Genomic DNA, 18,210 nt, shown 5'->3' on the forward strand with positions numbered 1-18,210 from the left:
TTAACAGCATGACCAAACGGTGAGCCACTATTTAAAGTCAAAGCCAACAAATAGTCAGAACAATATAATTCCAATATTACCTTATCTGACACGTATTGTATCAGCATACTGGATGTTTAGTAGAGAAACATATGTCTGAGAAAATCTGGAAGCAGTGTTGTCATTAGTTTGTCCACCAGAGAGCACTGCTTCATTTTCTAAAAATGTCAAATGTCCCACTCGCTACATATTTTTGTCACATTTTATAAAATAATAACCACAAAGGATGCCTATCAAAAATGTTGCTCATTAGGTTTTTCAAGGATTCAGTATCAGTCAAGCTCTAATTGAAATGGCTATCAACATAACAGTCATCATCAACAAAACATTTTGCTCCAAAAAAAAAAGAATCCTGGGTTTAATAATATTAACTCTAAACTCAATTTTTTCCCCATAAGTTATATTATAATATGTCCCATTTCTCCTGCCCCCTGCCCCCTGCCCACACACACACACACGCACACACACACACACACACACACACACACACACACACACACACACACACACACACACACACATGACCCGGGTCACATGACGCCGAGCCTTGATACTACCTCCTGGTTCAGACGGACTGGCTACACGGAGCGAGGCTAGCTGTTAGCTTCTACTGTCTAGACGGCCGAGATGGTGAGTGTAAAAAAACAAGCAGCAGCTGTTCGGGCTGCACCGAAAGGAACCGGGACATTTATTCATACAGACCCCGGCATTATCACGGGGGTTCACTTGACAGCCGCTGTTGAACATTTGAACCTGACAGGAAAGCTAGCTGGGTTGGTCGGGTTAGTATTTAGTACGAGGCCGTCTCTGATTTCTCTGTGGTGTTTTGGGAAGCGGCCCAGGAGCTTTGCTTAATGAAGATACTGTAGATGATTTAGTTCCAGTGGTTTGTAGCTCGCTTATGTTTTCGGTTACTAAAGCTTGAAGGGGACGAATATTATTGTTGGCTAACGTTGCTGGGTATCGCGATGTAACGTGAAGTTGTACTCTGTGTCACATGCATGTTGAATTATTCAAATCTCATTGCTGAATATTTTAATGTGGTAAGCATATGCTGGTTGATTGTGTATGCAGTCTATTAGACGAGGACACAATTGCAAGTTGATAGCCACTGTCTGTGATGCACTGCTGCTGGGTTTAGTGTGTGTACTGGGAGTCTCCTTTATTATAACATGCAGCCTTTTACAGGATGAATTGAAGAATCCCACTCCTGTCCAGGCATTGATTGGTCTCTCCTGACATCTTGATGATTTGGCTGATCTCTACAGATGTGCTGCTCCCTCATGCTGAAGCATGTGTTTGTGACTGTGTGCCAGCTCAGAGGGAAACAATGCAGAGGGAGTGCAGCCGGTGATAATAAGTGATTGAGTCTGTATAGAAATAAAGATAGGGAGTAGCTGTTGGGGATTTACATGATGACAGCTTCAGACTGTGATTGGGTCCACAGCACACTGTCCCATATGTGCACACACGTATACACAGGTATTAGGGATGCACCATAATAGGAAAGGTATATTATTATGAATTATGGGGATAATGAAATTACAGCCGATAAATGATCGGTCCATAATGATAATGATTTATTTTGATTGATGGCCTTTATGTTCTATAAAAGCCAAAGTATGTTGGAACATTTTCATTTGTTGCTAACAATACTGATGTGAGTTAGATTTGGTTTGAACAGAGCTTTGAAATATTAAATCATCCATCTTTGCTCACTATACGTTGGTCTTTCTTGTCATAAAATGTGTGAAAACTACTACTTATGAACTACAGGTTAACAAAATGTGAAATTATCAGTTATCTTATCGGTATCTGACTGACATTGTGTTTCAGTCTCTTAGATCCAGATAGCCACCGCTCATGGATTTTCCACTCTTTGTCTGATATCTTGTTTTGTTTCGTAACTTGTCAATTAGTAGTAGGGCTGCACGATATGGTAAAAAAAAGTTACAGTGCGATTATTTTCACAGATTGTGATATGATTCCCGATAAGTGGAATTTATTCAATCAACCGTTTGAAAAAGTTGACTTTAGGACGTCTCAAACGTCTGTTTGTTGCCATATGTAATCCACAGTTTTTTATGACGTACTTTGTGTTTTCAGAGTTTCCTTGGCGGTTTGTTTGGGCCGGTCTGTGAGATAGATGTACTGCTGAACGATGCAGAGAACAGAAAGACGGCCGAGTTGAAGACGGAAGATGGGAAAGTGGAGAAACACTACCTGTTCTACGATGGGGAGTCTGTGTCTGGGAAGGTAACCGGAATTTACGTTATTTATAAAGTGTTGTTTGCGAGCTCCGCAAGGTTCAGTAAGGAAGTTGTACACACATGAAGCATGATTTTAAACTCGCTGTCATTTTATTTATTAGTGAACAGTACTCAGTCAGCAGATAATGGACTTCACGGCCATCCACCAGCCTATTTTGGGATGCTCTCTTTAACTGAGCCCAATGGGAAATTAAGGTTCTTTTGATGTGTGTGCAAGATTTGCTCCGACTTTGAGAGGGAGTGAAGCATCTATGTTTAGGATCCATGAATGTATTAGCCGATACATCTGCTTTATAAAGTAATATTGGAGTCTAGTTGTTATTACATTCACATATTCTTGCGATATTTGCCTGATTGGCTTCCTCTGCCATCACAGAAGAGCTTAACCTGTTTGGACCTGCACGTGTACCAACACCTAACAAAAGTGAATGCTTGTTTGTGATCTATAAAAACAGGATCTCTTAGTTTTTCTCTGTCAAGGTCAAATATATATGTATAAATTGATAATATTGTCAAACTATCATTGTGACAACATGCTTTTTGGTTCATATGATACTTGATCTCTTGATCAAATGTTTCCTCTCAAGGTGAATCTAAATGTGAAGCAGGGAGGAAAGCGACTGGAGCATCAGGGCATCCGCATCGAGTTTGTTGGACAGATAGGTGAGCATGATTAAAGTGGTGCATTTATTACTCTCTGCTATCACGCTGTTTTCCGGTCTTTTGCAAGAGGTGTAAAGTGTATGCAGAGTTCATTGTTATTTATGATTATGGTGAGCTCTGATATTAGTGGGATGGTGCTGATGGATATATTTGCCTTACGCAACTAGCTCCATGAAATGTTAATTGAGTGCATTGGGCTTTATCGCTGGAAAACTACTAGTCAGCAGTGGTCTGTTGGCGTTCTCATGTGGCTAAAAGGTTTAACGGAGCATGTGGTCGTCATGTGCAGCCTGCCATAGTGGAGCTAAGCCCTCCTCCAACTGTATTTGCTGTAGGGAGGAGGGTAACGAGAGCAGTGTGTTGAAAGAGCATGACATGCTGAAATAAAACCAATGTATAAAACATTTTGTGGTGTGTTTTTAAACTGTCTTCAATTATACACCAACCACTCTAAATCCATTCTGCTGTATTTCAGAGCTCTTCTCTGACAAGAGCAACACCCATGAGTTTGTGGACTTGGTGAAAGAGTTGGCTCTGCCTGGAGAACTCACCCAGAACAGGAGCTACGACTTTGAGTTCATGCAGGTGGAGAAGCCCTATGAGTCCTATACTGGAGCGAATGTCAGGCTAAGGTATATGAATTACACAGTTTCGAGGCTACATGAGGCAAACTACAAGTTCTGTTATAGCATTTATTATTTTAGTCCTGTTTGATGTTTTTGATGGGCAGTGAACTCAACTCAACTTTATTTAGAACCTTTCATACAAACATGCAGCCCAAAGCACATAGCACATAGCAAGTTGAAACGACACATAAAAACAAAATGAACAACCATAGATAAAATTGGCCACGGCAAATAAATAATCAAATGTATAAATAAAATGTAAAACATCATCAAAATAAAAATCTAAATAAATGTTGATTTGAAAATAAAATCTAAAAACTAACATTCAGCATGTAGCGTCCAAGTTCAATCTTGGCAGCAAACACTCTGCAGGGAAGCTTTTTTCCAGCTCATCTTGTGCTGACACCTTGCTGGAGGGCGACAGTGAGGAAAAAAATCCCTGAAGGGATCAATAAATATGTTGCTGGTATAGGACTGGTATCAGTAGTGCAGACATGATTCATTATTGAATTGGTTTATTCACAGGAAATATATTAAATATAAGCACTGATCAATCATTTTAAAGTGAATATCTCAAAGATTTAGCTGGCTGCAGGTTCACAAATGTTTGTCTTGGGTTTGACTTACGATGACTAATGACAAATTTATGGTGCACATGTGAAGGATTTTTCTTTCTCCTACAAATTTCACATGGTTGTCACAGATTGACAGAACGGGCAAATATGTTGGGATTACAGCATTTTCTGCATTGTTTCAGTCCGACTCTGAAAGCTTGCGTTGTCTGTGTGTTGTTGTTGCAGGTATTTCCTCAGGGTGACAATAGTTCGTCGTCTGTCTGACTTGGTGAAGGAATACGAGCTGATTGTCCACCAGTTAGCCACCTACCCAGATGTCAACAACTCAATCAAGATGGAGGTCGGCATAGAAGACTGTCTGCATATTGAGTTTGAGTACAATAAATCCAAGTAAGATCAATATCACTTTAACTTTTTTGTTGAAGTCTTGAATTGTTCTTCAGCAAACCCCAAATCCAAATAAGATCAGTTTGAGCAGCTTCTTTTTATGCGTCTCTTTGTTGTAGATACCACCTTAAGGATGTGATTGTTGGGAAGATCTACTTCCTGCTGGTCAGGATCAAGATCCAACACATGGAGCTACAGCTCATCAAGAAGGAGATAACGGGCATAGGTAAGAATACTGGGTAACCACGTGTAGCTCAGAACAGATCAGACACATGAACGTTAAGAGAAACTTAACCAGCAGCATGACTGTGCTAACTTTGTAGTTCATCACCTTTGTGGTTTCTCTAGCTGTGAGATGCTGTAGTTGGTTTGCTTTTCTCTAAACAGATTAGGTCTCAGTAAGAGCATAGAAACTTCTGTCAGCTCTGCTCCACTTTACTGAACGCTACCCCACTCACTCAATGTAATTGTTGTCCTACTTTCCAGGTCCCAGCACTACCACAGAGACAGAGACGGTTGCAAAGTATGAGATCATGGATGGAGCTCCAGTTAAAGGAGAATCAATCCCCATCAGACTGTTCCTGGCAGGTAACTTCTCTTCTCTTCTCTTCTCTTCTCTTCTCTTCTCTTCTCTTCTCTCATCTTCTCTGTTGGTAATATGTTGAGTGACAGCTTATCACATCTTCTGGTTCATTACAGGATATGACTTGACACCAACCATGAGGGATGTCAACAAGAAGTTCTCTGTACGCTACTTCCTCAATCTGGTCCTGGTCGATGAAGAGGACAGAAGATACTTTAAACAACAGGTAACGGAGCACAATGTGTTTCTGCATATCATCTTAACTACACAGGTGTACATTGTCTCCCTGGCTGCTTTGTATAGTTTATTTATCTGTGTATGTTGGTTCTTTGTTACAAAGCTGTCACACACGTGCAGGCCTGCTGTAGCAGAGTTGTCCTGCGTTTTCAAAAAGATACAGTTCGTTTGTCAAAGCAAATGTTGAATTATTTTTTAATGGTAAACAATCGTGCATTAAATGTATCCTGTGGAGTTTTTGACCACTACTAGTGCTCTGTTGTTCGTATGTGGACGCACATTCACTAACACATTTACATCCTGCAGTTAGAGTATAAGGCTAAGACTATTAGTACACATATAGATTTTTTTTGCTGTTTTCCTATTATAGGGTTTCTCTACTTTTGTATACATCTGTTAAATAATTGTAATTAAGTAATCATCTCTCTGCCTCTGTGTTTAGGAGATTGTTTTGTGGAGAAAAGCTCCAGAGAAGCTGAGGAAAAGAAACTTCCATCAGCGCTACGAGTCGCCCGAGCCCCGAACCCAGCCAGTTAATGCAGAACAGCCAGAGATGTAACGGGCGCTGCTATGAACTGAAAATACACACAGACACACCCCAACTCTTCACTGCTGAACAGCCAGAGGTGTGAGCGCTGCCCCACTATCTCCTGAGACTGAGAAATGTCTGTATACATAAATACACACAACATACCTTTAGACACCCCACCCTCGCCCCACCTTCACAGCTTCAGGTGTGAGTGGTCTCACCACCATCACACAACCTCCCCCAGGACTGAAACACGCTCGCATACAGATGCACAAGCATACAATCCAAGAAGGCCGAATGCTAAATGTCAAATCAAACCAACCCAAGTAAGGAACAGTGAGACAGCCTATTTTGATCTCTGCGTCTCAGACTGAAAACACACTCACACACACACACCGCACACACACACACACACACACAAGTGAAGCCATACAGTCTCGGTTTGCTTAATGCATTATAATACAGGAGCACAGATGGAAAAGAGGAGATGGCTACAGACAACCGCCACACAATTTATCCCATTCTTCTGCAACAGGAGCTTCTTTTATTTGCATATTTGGACCGCGCTTATCCTGGACTTTCCGTGGCATCCTCCCTCCCACACACCCTTTTTTAAAATGACGCTCTCCAGAGTCTAGCCAGTGATGTGAAAGTATTCAAGATGCGGGGATCGGCCTGAACGGAGGACGTGAGAGGCTAAGCTCTGAGTCAACACACAGTCTCTGTGTTTATTCACAATACCCGAGTTTAAGCTACCGTGATGCTCTTGTTCATCTGTCTAGCACTTCTGATGCAACAGTCGTCCACAGACGGCTTTTTCCATGCAAATGTCTGCTTAATTAGGACATTAAGAGTTTAATGCAACAAATGTCCATCTCAACATAAATGCTTCCTATTTTTTATCTTCTAATGTGGCTGTTTTGTAAAATGAAAACATATTCCTCTCAGACATACATATTCCATGTTTCCAGTCTCATTTCATACAAACTGTTTTTGATTTAAGGTGGACATTATCATTTCAGTGTCATGTATTTCAAACAATCTTTTTCAAACTGCAACTAATGAATATTTTCATTATCGGTTAAACTGCAGATTCTCAGTTAATTAATTAATTGTTTAGTCTATTATAGAGAGTTCCTTGAAATAATGACTGAAAACAATGAATCGATCATCCAAATATTTGCCAGTACGTCTTCTAAACGATTGATTAATCAGTTAATCGGCTAATGGTTGCAGCTCTTAAAGCATCATACATTCAAATGCTCTGCTTGTTAAAGATTCTCAAGCTCAATACAACATTTCAGTCTCTTGTTAAGATGAATATTTGATGCAGTTTTCACTGATGGGCTTTGTCGGGTTACTACAGGATTGCCTCTAAATGTATCTAAAGATTCCTTCTTGTGTTTTTCTAAAGTCAAGATGTTTCTCTGGCACGGGACACTTTGTTTGATCTCTAAAGTGCCATTTATTTATGACTAATCTTTAAGAATAGAAACCTTTTTTGTTGTTTGTCTTCCAGAGCTATTTAATGGTCGGTTCACCGTAATTACAAAAAGAAGAGAAGAGTTAAATTTCAGCGCTTTGAGCACCGCAAATGGATTTCCATTCACCTCCACTTTACTGGAGTGGAGGACGAAATTCCAGAGAGATATCTCCAAACTTGGATGCTATAAATCTGTATGGCTAAATGGGAAATATGTTCATTTGTAATTTGGTTGAACTGAACCTTTAAATTCCTGCGCCAGGGTCGGTGTCTGCTGACTCTGACTTCAGTTGATGTAAGAAATTCTTCAATTTCTAAAATTCAAAGCTTAAAAAAAAAGGTGGAAAGTTAAGGAAGTTGTCCGGCTACTTATACCTGAGAGTGAACGTTCTGTCAATCACTACACTAGCGGTTTCTGTTTACATGTTAAATGATTCAATAGAGAAAAAAATGAAATAACCAGCAGGCTGTAGTTTCACAGTTCTTGTCAGTTTTACTTTCCTTTCATAGGGTGCTGCGTTTTTTTTGAGCCGGTCGGTTTGGTATGAGTAGAATACTAATGTTATTAAATGGCTCATGTCTGCTATTGTAAGCACTGGAAGGGATGCAGTATCAATACACTGTAAAATCCAACAATGTTCCACTGTGATGCTCAGACCGGCAGTTTAGGTCCCGCTTTAAAGACACACGCACAGACAGTTTGGTGATGTTGCTGGCCTTGTGTGTAGGTTGAATTTGCCCTTAAGCTCTGATCTGTGGCCAGTTTTGCACTTTCCCCTCCAATGCTTAACTTTTTTTAAAAGGGGGCATGGAAGCTGAAACTAAACATCATTCAAGGACAACTTCACCTCAGAGATCTCCTGTGTCTGTAATGGAAATGACACTGTCATTTATATATCACTACTTGTTTTAATTGGACTTACTAAGTACAATACTTTGTTGCTTTATGTCTCTTTCATATGCAAGTCATGCTGTTACATGTTTTATTTCATAAACTTCTGGACACTCACATGTATAGTTCAGATGTATTTATTCCTTTAAAATAGTTTTGACCTCTTTCTTTTGTTTGGGAATTGTAATTTGTTTGCAAGTAAAGGCTTCTTTCTTTGTGCCTGTCAGACATATTTTCTGTCTCTGCACACTGTACAGGTAGGGTTTGTTGGGTGTACTTTAAATACCTTCAAAGGTAATGAAGAGACACTTAAATGCCAAAACTCTCTGCCCCTGTCTTATCTACTGCATGTTGATCTTTACACAATGTCTAATCATGCCATCGATGTGTGTGTGTGTGTGTGTGTGTGTGTGTATGATAATGTGTATATACACCAAACCCAAATATATAGCTAAAATGAATCGTGAATAAAGCAAATTTATACTGAATATCTTTTGAACAACACTCTTTCTTGAAAAGATAATTATACACCGTACAGTCAGAAAACTTAAAAGTTAACAGATACATCTCATCATTTACGTTTGTCTTCATCCTGCCTTTAATTTCTTCAGGATGACCACCTGTGGAAAGTTTATGAGAGGTTTCAGAGAGATTTTAATTGTCTGACTCCCACACTGTAAATATTTTTGACAGTTGATGAAACAGTGGCACACAGTACTCAAACTTTCATAATCTAGGCCAAACTCTCTCCTACTGCTTCCTTCTCCTGCATTTACCAAAGCACCTTGATTTTTAATCTGTCGTGCAACTCTCCAGCCAAAGATTTAGCATTTCTTCACCAGAATTATATTAATGTAGGAGTGGAAAAAGTCCTCATAGTATATGTAAGATAAAACATATAGAATTAATAAAATGAATTAATGAATTTAATGGTGGCTTGTCAAACTGTTTCTGTTGGGGGCGGGGTTAAGATGTCAGTATGTCTATAATTCAGGCTGTGTGGAACAAAACAAACATTATAGTAGAGATGTTTTTATTAACTGACATAATTTACCCGACACAAATGGGCCCATCCTGTAAATATTTGGAAACCACAAACAGAAAGTATTTTCTGAAGAGTTAATACAAGTGAACACATTGCTCTGGGTCCTTCAAAGATCGTTTTTAGTCGGTATTTAAGGCAGGCAATGTCCGGAAAGACGCTGAAAGCGGGACATTATTCTGACGGCGTGGAGATCATGATGTTTTATAAACGATCTGCGGATTCAACCATACAGGAGTCCAATATTTTGCCTTGTTGATATTTCTCCCCCTTCTGCACGACAATGTTAAAAACAAAATACTTTTTCGGTCATATTAATTAATCTGAACAATTGTATCTTACTTAAACGAGGAGCTATCATTGCGCTTTAAATAGTCAGTTTATGCTCAATGTCAACTCAGGCACATCTGTGGGCAGCTAAATAATGGCTGGTCCTACCCCACGTTGAGTTAGCATGAGAGTGAGTGTGTTGACCGTCCTCTGGTGAAGTTGGTTGTGTGTAATTCAAATATTTAGAGCTGCTGAGCAACATGGAGCGACAGTAGCACAGTTTTTTTGAACGTGGCCGACTGAAGGAGCTCACAGCCGGGATAAAAAACGACTCGCAGCGATGTCGGTAAACCGGTGTTTGTATTTGTTACCCCGGCTTCAACGCCACATTAGCCCCCGCACTGCTCGCATCACCGCCGCTGGCTGTCAAGCGTCTGCTGGCTCTAGTTTGTTACACAGACAACACCAGGCTGGTTCTGTGGTTTGTAGCAGAAATGTTTCATCTAACAACTCTTCTCCAAAACCCCCGGACACCTCTCTGTTCGTCCCCGTCTCTCTGAAGGCTGACTCCTTGGTGGATGGGGATGTGGGAGCAGAGCTGACCCAGCCGCTAGATAAAAGTGAGTACATTCACCTGAGTTCAAGTGTAAAGAAAACGAGGTGATAGCTAACTAATGCTCCTGCTGTCTGTATGTTAATGTCTCTTTGTGTCTGTGATTCAGATGAACTGCTGAAACTTATGAACCGGTTTTATAAGAGGAAAGAGATGCAGATGCTGGCAGCAGATAGTGGCCTGGATGGTGAGAAGTTTATTTACATCCTTTCACAGCTGTCAATACATTGTTTCCAAAAACACCTCATTTCAATGCCTATAAATATTATTTATTCGCCTTATCTGTCCATATTTTATGCACTCACCACTAATTTCCTTTTCATTTATGCTTTACATGATAGATTGTAATTAATTGTAATTGATTAATTGTAAAGCAAATGGGCTGCAAGCTACTACGAACTGGGCGCCCGGTTGGCTCAGTGGGTAGAGCTGGTGACCCATGTACCGAGGCTGAGTCCTTGCTGCAGCGGCCCAGGGTTCGAATCCGACCTGTGGCCCTTTGCTGCGTGTCATCCCCTCACTCTCTCTCTGCCACCCTATCCTGTCTGTCTTCAGCTGTCCTATCAAATAAAGGCAATTAAAGCCAAAAGAAAGTTAAATTAACTAATTTACTATCTAACCAGCTTTATATGTTGAGCCTCATGTGTCTCGTGTGTGTGTGTGTGTGTGTATACAGCTCGTCTGTTCCACCAGGCCTTCATTAGCTTCAGGAAGTATGTCCTGGAGATGACAGCACTTCCCGCCGATCTGCACATCGTCCTTAGTGACATTCGCTATGGAGCAGGTCTGTTTTCATTTACCCCCCCCAAGAAGATGCTCTGTCAAGAGATAATATTAATTAAAGTAAACGTTGAATTAACTCTATTTTTTATTTTAATTAATTTCTGTTGTACTCCAGGTCATATAGATGACATCTACCCATACTTTTTGCGTCATGCCAAGCAAATCTTTCCTATGCTGGACTGTATGGACGACCTGAGAAAGATCTCAGACCTCAGAGTCCCTGCTAACTGGTATGTATCATATTATAGAGCAAGCCCTAGGACTGTCAGTGCCATTTATTGTATGTGCTGTTTATACACCTCAACAATCTGGTACTAACAGTGATTTATACCTCTCAGTCACCATCGGTATGCCTGTGTCATAGCTTGCACAATATTATTTTGTGATTAAAGTATCTGTGTGTGGATGTGTGCTTGTGTCTTTAGGTACCCTGAAGCTCGTGCCATCCAGAGGAAAGTGATTTTCCATGCGGGCCCAACGAACAGTGGCAAAACCTACCACGCCATCCAGCGATACCTAACTGCAAAGTCTGGAGTCTACTGTGGCCCCCTGAAGCTACTGGCCCACGAGATCTTTGAGAAGAGCAACACTGCTGTACGTATCTGTCTTCTTCTGTCATCTCTTTTGTTTAAAGGGGAATTCCACAGATTTTAGTCTTTTACAGGAGCTGGGGAGTTCCACAACATGTGTGAAAAAGTTGTATATGTATACGCGGCTCCAGAGGGAGCTGTGTGAAATGAGATACAGTGTCTTAACACACCTGAATCTCCATCAAAACTGTTGGTGGCAGATTTGCATCGTGGGCAATGTAGGCACCAGGTTTTGACAGTTTTTTTTTAATCTGTCAGTTGTTAGTCTGACAATGTTATAGTGGTGCAATGTTACATCAGTGAGGTATTCTTTCTTAGCATTTTAGTTTCTGTCTTTTTCTTGTCTGTATCTCGCTGTGTCTATCCCGTCTTTTCTATTTCCCATCTCTGTCTATTTTTAAGATGTTGTCTTCTGTCTCTTACTCACCATGCCATACTGTTGACTATTGTACTGACCTTTGCGTGTATTCGCAGGGTGTTGCATGTGACTTGGTTACGGGAGAGGAGAGGACCTTTGTGGACTTGGACAGTCGACCAGCTGCTCATGTGGCCTGTACCATTGAGATGTGCAATGTCACCACAAAATGTAAGTAAACATAACCCATACAAACATTTCTGTTTAATAACATTAATATAACAAGAAAACTCGACATTGCTTTGTTGGACATCGGATTGAATTGTATCTTATCAGACTGTATCAACTAAATCAAAAATGAATGGTGGACTCTTTCCTAATTGATCCCAAAATGGTGGCCTCTCATCCTGTGTAATCACAAAAAATCTGTGTAAATAAATTTGTCCTTTATGTTGGACAAGTATTTGAGTGTGATTCTGTCAAAGTAAAAAAGCAGTATACTTTGTTACTACACATTAATTGATGCACTAATAATTATTAACCATTTGGGTTTTTTTCATATGATATGTCAAAAATCACCAGTAGAGTTTTGTCACATCTTGGATAAATCTTCCAACTGTTGAACAATCATATGTCTTCCTTGCAGTGCTGCACAATATCATGTCATATCATCATATTAAAAAATATTTTGATCAGTGTGAGGATGATAACTTTTGCGTCACAGATTTATTTATTTATTTACTTATTTTAGGGTGTGTACCAAACACATTATTTATTATTGTAGGGTGTGTTATCTTAAATCTGGAGAACATGATTTGTAGGTCAGGGCATCTCTGCACAACTGCAATACTTCAGTGTAATACTGTGTAATACTGCAGCTTCTGTGACTTGCCTATTGCGCTCGGCCAAATCGCAATTCTGATAATATTTCAATTAATTGTGCAGCCCTACTTCCTTACTAATATTTTGGATTGCTAGAACCGTTTCTTGTTAGCTCATGTAGACATTTAGGCACTGATGGAAACTATGCTTGTGATGATTATTAACATGGAGATTGCCGCACTTAGAATATGTATCACAGGTATTTTTTTTTTTTTTTGTATGTCTGTCTGTAGATGAGGTGGCTGTAATCGATGAAATTCAAATGATCAGAGATTCTTCCAGAGGCTGGGCCTGGACCAGAGCACTGCTAGGTTTGTGACACACACACAAAAACATAAAATCCAACGCGCACACACACACACACACACACACGAGACCTTTTGTGCCATCTTGGACTTTCTGTCTCTGCTGAACTAATGAACTTGAACTCTGGTTTTGTTTTAGGTAACATATAGTCACCTCTAACATTTGCACTAATTTTAAGTGTAAATATTTTTTTTCATTGTACCTGATTTTAGCAGCACTTGACATTTTCTTTGTTTTATGTGTAGGTCTCTGTGCAGAGGAGATCCATGTGTGCGGGGAACCTGCAGCCATAGACTTTGTCAGAGAGCTGATGTACACCACTGGAGAGGAAATGGAGGTGAGGCAGCAATATGTAGTAGAGCAGGAAGAGAAGAGTGCCACTGATGTTTTTTCTTTGGGTAACCAGTCTCTGTCCTCTCTCTGAACCTCCATTCATGTCTTTCTCCTAAGGTCAACACCTACAAGCGTTTAACTCCAATCACAGTGCTGGATCAAGCTGTTGAGTCATTAGACAACTTAAGTCCAGGAGATTGTATTGTCTGCTTCAGTAAAAATGACATCTACTCCATAAGCAGACAGATTGAGGCCAGGGGGAAAGAATGTGCTGTGATTTATGGGAGTTTACCTCCAGGTGAGTTTGTAAGTGGTTTTAGAAGAATGTATAGATTTATGTATGTTTGTGTGTAGGGAAAGGATCCAGTATGTCATCTTGGTTAGCAGCAAAGATAAAAAGGAAAGTTTTTTTTCTATAAATTAGTGTCTGCATGTTTATTAAAATTAGAGGTGGTCATGTGTGAATAAAGTACTTTTTAAATCAACAAGTTCCTAGCGCGCTCTATTTGTAAAAATGTTCATTGGTTTCAGCTTAAACGTTTGTCCGAAAAAATCTTAAAAATTAAACAAAAGTAAAGTTTCCTGTTATTCATACTTATTTTTACCAACTATTATTTTGGCTTTTTCTGTGACTTTTGTAAATAAGCTCCAGACAGAGACCAAGCTCGGTTGTTGTGTGATTTACAGGCACTAAGCTGTCACAGGCCAAGAAGTTCAATGATCCTGACGACCCCTGCAAGATACTGGTTGCCACAGATGCTATTGGAATGGGCCTTAATCTGTAAGTATCATCAAACACACTGTATTATTATCATGGTATTTATATTTTTTCATCCAACAAGAAGTGTAATTGTTGAATTATTATGAAGAAATTGTGTAGATTCCATCAGCTCAGCTCATATCATCATTTGTCTTCCCCTCTGTCTCCAGGAGTATAAAACGGATCATCTTCAACAGTCTGGTTAAGCCTAACACTAATGAGAAAGGGGAGAAACAGATGGAGACCATCAGCACATCACAAGCCCTGCAGATAGCTGGCCGCGCAGGAAGGTCAGTCTCACGTTTCCCTCTATCATCCCCAGGAGTGTTAAAGGTATCAACAAACCATTTTAATTTCTGTCAGCTTAATGTTTTAAACAGGTCTCCTCTGTCCCCTCACCCAGGTTCTCCTCCATTTTTAAAGATGGAGAAGTTACCACCATGCACAGAGACGATCTGCCTATTCTGAAGGAAATACTCCGACACTCAGTAGACCCCATAGAGGTGATCATTTACACACAGACACACACTCTTAGGTAAACCCTGGAAACTCAGCTTGGCTATGTGTGTTTATCTTTCCTCCTCTGTCTCAGACTGCAGGTCTGCATCCTACAGCAGAGCAAATAGAGATGTTTGCCTATCATCTACCTGACGCTACGCTGTCAAACCTCATTGTGAGTATAGTAACTGTTCATTCTCCTGCTTTTATTAAGTATGAAAGCAACAGTTTGTGGAAAGAAAAATCACATTGAGCTGGAAAAGTGGGACAACAGAACAGAAGTTAATTTTAATAGTAATAGTTTTGGGAGGGACTGTTTCATGCTGTGTGTTTATTTGGTTGCGATCTAAGACTGCAGAGCAAGGCTAAATGAACTAACTGCCATCTTGCCACTTTGACACGATGAATGAAAAGCATCTAGTTTATCACTTTGTAGCTTCATCCTCTCATTTTGACAAACTTTTTCCGTCCTTTCTCGCAGGAAATATTTGTCAGCCTCTCTCAGGTGGACGGTATGTATTTTGTCTGCAACATTGATGACTTCAAGTTTCTGGCTGATATGATTCAGCATATCCCACTCAACCTGAGGTCACGCTACGTCTTCTGTACTGCTCCCATCAACAGGAAACAGCTTTTCGTTTGCACCTCCTTCCTAAAGGTCAGTATAAGTAAACATGGTAAGAAGGCATAAGATATGGGAAGATAAGGAAGGAAGTAACAATGGGCTGATGAGCAGTAGCAACACTGAGGAAAAATAATTAACTTTTTATTAACTGTCCACACCATCCCTACAAGGTTGTGTTATCGTACAAATAAACAAATTATACATATGTTAACTCCCTACCTGCCTGCCCCTGCTCCTCTTGCCATTTCATACTACAGGTAATGTTGCTTGATGTTGCACTAATCTCAGGGTGTATCCCCTCATGCTCATCTCTCCACATTTCAAGATGTCATATTTTACATTACGGATGTAACCAAGTCAGCAGTTTATGGCCTCTTACGTTTCCCCTTTTCCTACCGATGCAGTTGACAATTCATTGATGAATGCACTATGAAGGGACATAGATAGATCAAGAATATGAGGGTATTCATCTTGTGATGAGGATTTCTTTGGGTGCAGTTAATCCAGCAAAAAAAAAAAAAAAAACATACTTGTATAATTTATTGACTTGTGGCCTCAGTTTTCAGAGATTTGTTTTTACTTTGAAAATGATTCATGGATTCAGTGTCCAATGAAAACTTTTTGTAGGCACTGTACCTTTGCCCTCTCACTTTATGGTTATATCATAGCAATAAAACAATATTAGCACAATAATTAAATTACTGTCCCTTAACAAGTAACCTTTGAGATTCAGGGTCAAGTTGTAACTTCTAATATTAGTGTTGCTTGTAGCGTAGTCAGGAAGCTTATAATGTAAATGCTTAGCAAAATACTGCTGTCCTGTAATGATTTTAATATTGTTTCTCTCTCAGTTTGCCCGTCAGTTCAGTCGAGACGAACCCTTGACATTTGACTGGATCTGTCGCCATATCCATTGGCCTCTCCCTCCACCCAAAAACATAAAAGACCTGGTTCACTTGGAAGCTGTTCATGATGTGTTGGATCTTTACCTCTGGTTAAGGTAACACTAAGTTTCCACTTCTTCTACTCGCAACCTGGGTGCAGTGACTTCCATCATCATACTACTTTCTCCTGACTCTTCTTAACAGTTTAACTATACATTACTGTAGGTGACTGTGCTCATCATTGCTTGCCTATTAATGTTGCGGTTCATCTCTCTCTCTCTCTCTCTGTCTCTGTCTCTGTCTCTGTCTGTCTCTGTCTCTGTCTCTGTAGCTACCGCTTCATGGACATGTTTCCAGACACGGTCATGGTTCGAGCAATCCAGCAGAAACTTGATCAAATCATCCAGGAGGGTGTTCGCAATATCACCCGTCTCATCAGAGCCACTGACCCACCCATCACTGATCTCTTACAGAAACAGAGCAAGAGGCGTAATAAAACTGTCGGCAGCAAAAGTCCAAAGGGAAAAAAAGGTGACAGAAAGGAGAAGGAAAGCTCTCTGGCTTATCGCCTAATAAAAGACGGGCTGCTGACTCCTCATTTGCTCCAGGAGCTGCAGAAGGAGTGGTTTAAAGATCAAGTGCAGGATTCTACCAATCAGAGCACACTTGACCCTGAGGGCAACAAAGAGAAAGAGGGAAAGGTATAGTAGAAATGAAGAGGAAAATGCGTTTGTTGTTATACATGAGCAGTGCTGTTCCTGTGGAGATCAATAACTGGGATCCTTGGAAGCTTTGAATAACATCTGGTGGTTTGATTGACATTTATGGGGGTTTTAAGCTAAAAGTAATACTAAAAGTATCTTTCAGCTAAAGCTAAAAAAGAAACACCAAAATGGGACCTTTGAACAAGAGCTGTGTCTTCAATTATGATCAGCTGAGATTTACAGCAGAAAGCTGCATTATTTGGAGGTTGTCATGTAATTTACTTATTTTCACTGTGAAAAAATCTAACATACAAACAGTCACTAGTGCTCTGGTTACTAGCTAGTGGCCTTTCTTTCTTGGCACTGCTGAGGGTTCACGTACCTTATGAGACATTCTCCTTTTTCAGTGTGAGCATAAAATGACTTTCAGTTACAATCACCATGGAAACTGAAAACTGGTTGTCTAATAAGTCGAATTAGCTCCACAACAAACTTTATTGACCTCACTTGGCTTATGAGGAGTAGAGACATGGTGGTGGGTTATTGTCATGTCCTGCCTGAGCTAACGCTGGTCTTCAGTTCCAACCTGCAAACTGACAACAACTTGGTCTAACACAATGTTTCAGTTGATTTCAGTTCACACCGTCATAAATGCTCTTTTAGAAGCACTATGATCAGGAAAACATTTTCAAATGCACTTAGTGCGTGTGTTATGCAGGCCTGGAATCAGTTTGCTTTCCTTTTGCTCAGAATACTCAAATGTAAAACCTGTGAGTGCAGCCCTGTTAGTGTCTATATAGATGATATACCATATTTTTCTCATTTGTATATTTAATGTGATTACCTATGTCAAATAAAAATTACTGTTTTAACTGTCTTGATTTCATGTTTAAAAGTAACTTATTGCTAAAAGGTGGGTCACATTGTTAAACGGCAGTCAGCATAATTCATTCACATCCTTCACATGAATTTTCAATGGAACATGAGGCAACAAAGATATTAAATCATTACAAAACAGCAAATATTAGTTCATACACTGGAGATCAATCATAAGTCATGAATGAAGAGGAACATCAGCCACAAGTACCTGCTTGTACAGTTATTTTAATCCCTTAAAATGCTGTTTTCCCATTTGAGTAGCTTCATTATTTTTTAGCAATCTTATTCTATGGTGTCATGAATATTCTATTTCAGTTTGTTCCAACTCTTCACTGAAGCTATGATCAAATGGCTGCATCGCGTCCATCAAATGAAAATATTCTAGATGCATTGTGCACCAGT

At 39.9% G+C, this 18,210-nt stretch overlaps 2 protein-coding genes across 2 annotated transcripts; both read left to right on the top strand.

Annotated features, from left to right (window-relative positions):
- The first annotated feature begins 549 nt into the window (after positions 1 to 549).
- On the top strand, positions 550 to 8,772 carry vps26a (VPS26, retromer complex component A). The gene is made up of 9 exons (XM_051380531.1): positions 550 to 669; positions 2,146 to 2,295; positions 2,897 to 2,972; positions 3,448 to 3,604; positions 4,399 to 4,563; positions 4,680 to 4,786; positions 5,047 to 5,148; positions 5,260 to 5,369; positions 5,823 to 8,772. The coding sequence occupies exons 1-9, from the start codon at positions 667 to 669 to the stop codon at positions 5,937 to 5,939; spliced, it is 987 nt and encodes a 328-aa protein (XP_051236491.1). The 5' UTR covers positions 550 to 666; the 3' UTR covers positions 5,940 to 8,772.
- A 977-nt stretch (positions 8,773 to 9,749) lies between these two features.
- supv3l1 (SUV3-like helicase) lies at positions 9,750 to 17,801 on the top strand. Its single transcript, XM_051380472.1, has 16 exons — positions 9,750 to 10,216; positions 10,319 to 10,396; positions 10,886 to 10,993; positions 11,108 to 11,222; positions 11,418 to 11,586; positions 12,057 to 12,168; positions 13,053 to 13,130; positions 13,371 to 13,462; positions 13,576 to 13,756; positions 14,146 to 14,239; positions 14,389 to 14,508; positions 14,622 to 14,721; positions 14,811 to 14,891; positions 15,198 to 15,374; positions 16,193 to 16,341; positions 16,557 to 17,801. Exons 1-16 carry the CDS (start codon positions 9,937 to 9,939, stop codon positions 16,930 to 16,932), a joined length of 2,310 nt encoding a protein of 769 aa, XP_051236432.1. The 5' UTR covers positions 9,750 to 9,936; the 3' UTR covers positions 16,933 to 17,801.
- Positions 17,802 to 18,210: the final 409 nt, after the last annotated feature.

The sequence above is a fragment of the Dicentrarchus labrax genome, unplaced genomic scaffold (assembly GCF_905237075.1).
Source record: "Dicentrarchus labrax unplaced genomic scaffold, dlabrax2021, whole genome shotgun sequence".
NCBI classification, from domain to species: domain Eukaryota; kingdom Metazoa; phylum Chordata; class Actinopteri; family Moronidae; genus Dicentrarchus; species Dicentrarchus labrax.

What these genes read in the sequence shown, in the direction of transcription:
- vps26a (XM_051380531.1), top strand. An exon ending in CGAGTTTGTTGGACAGATAG is followed by an intron (nt 2,973 to 3,447) that starts GTGAGCATGATT and finishes GCTGTATTTCAG; the next exon opens with AGCTCTTCTCTGACAAGAGC. An exon ending in GGAGCGAATGTCAGGCTAAG is followed by an intron (nt 3,605 to 4,398) that starts GTATATGAATTA and finishes TTGTTGTTGCAG; the next exon opens with GTATTTCCTCAGGGTGACAA.
- supv3l1 (XM_051380472.1), top strand. Translation starts at nt 9,937, where the DNA reads ATGTCGGTAAACCGGTGTTTGTATTTGTTACCCCGGCTTCAACGCCAC. An exon ending in AGCAGATAGTGGCCTGGATG is followed by an intron (nt 10,397 to 10,885) that starts GTGAGAAGTTTA and finishes GTGTGTATACAG; the next exon opens with CTCGTCTGTTCCACCAGGCC. An exon ending in TTGAGAAGAGCAACACTGCT is followed by an intron (nt 11,587 to 12,056) that starts GTACGTATCTGT and finishes GTGTATTCGCAG; the next exon opens with GGTGTTGCATGTGACTTGGT.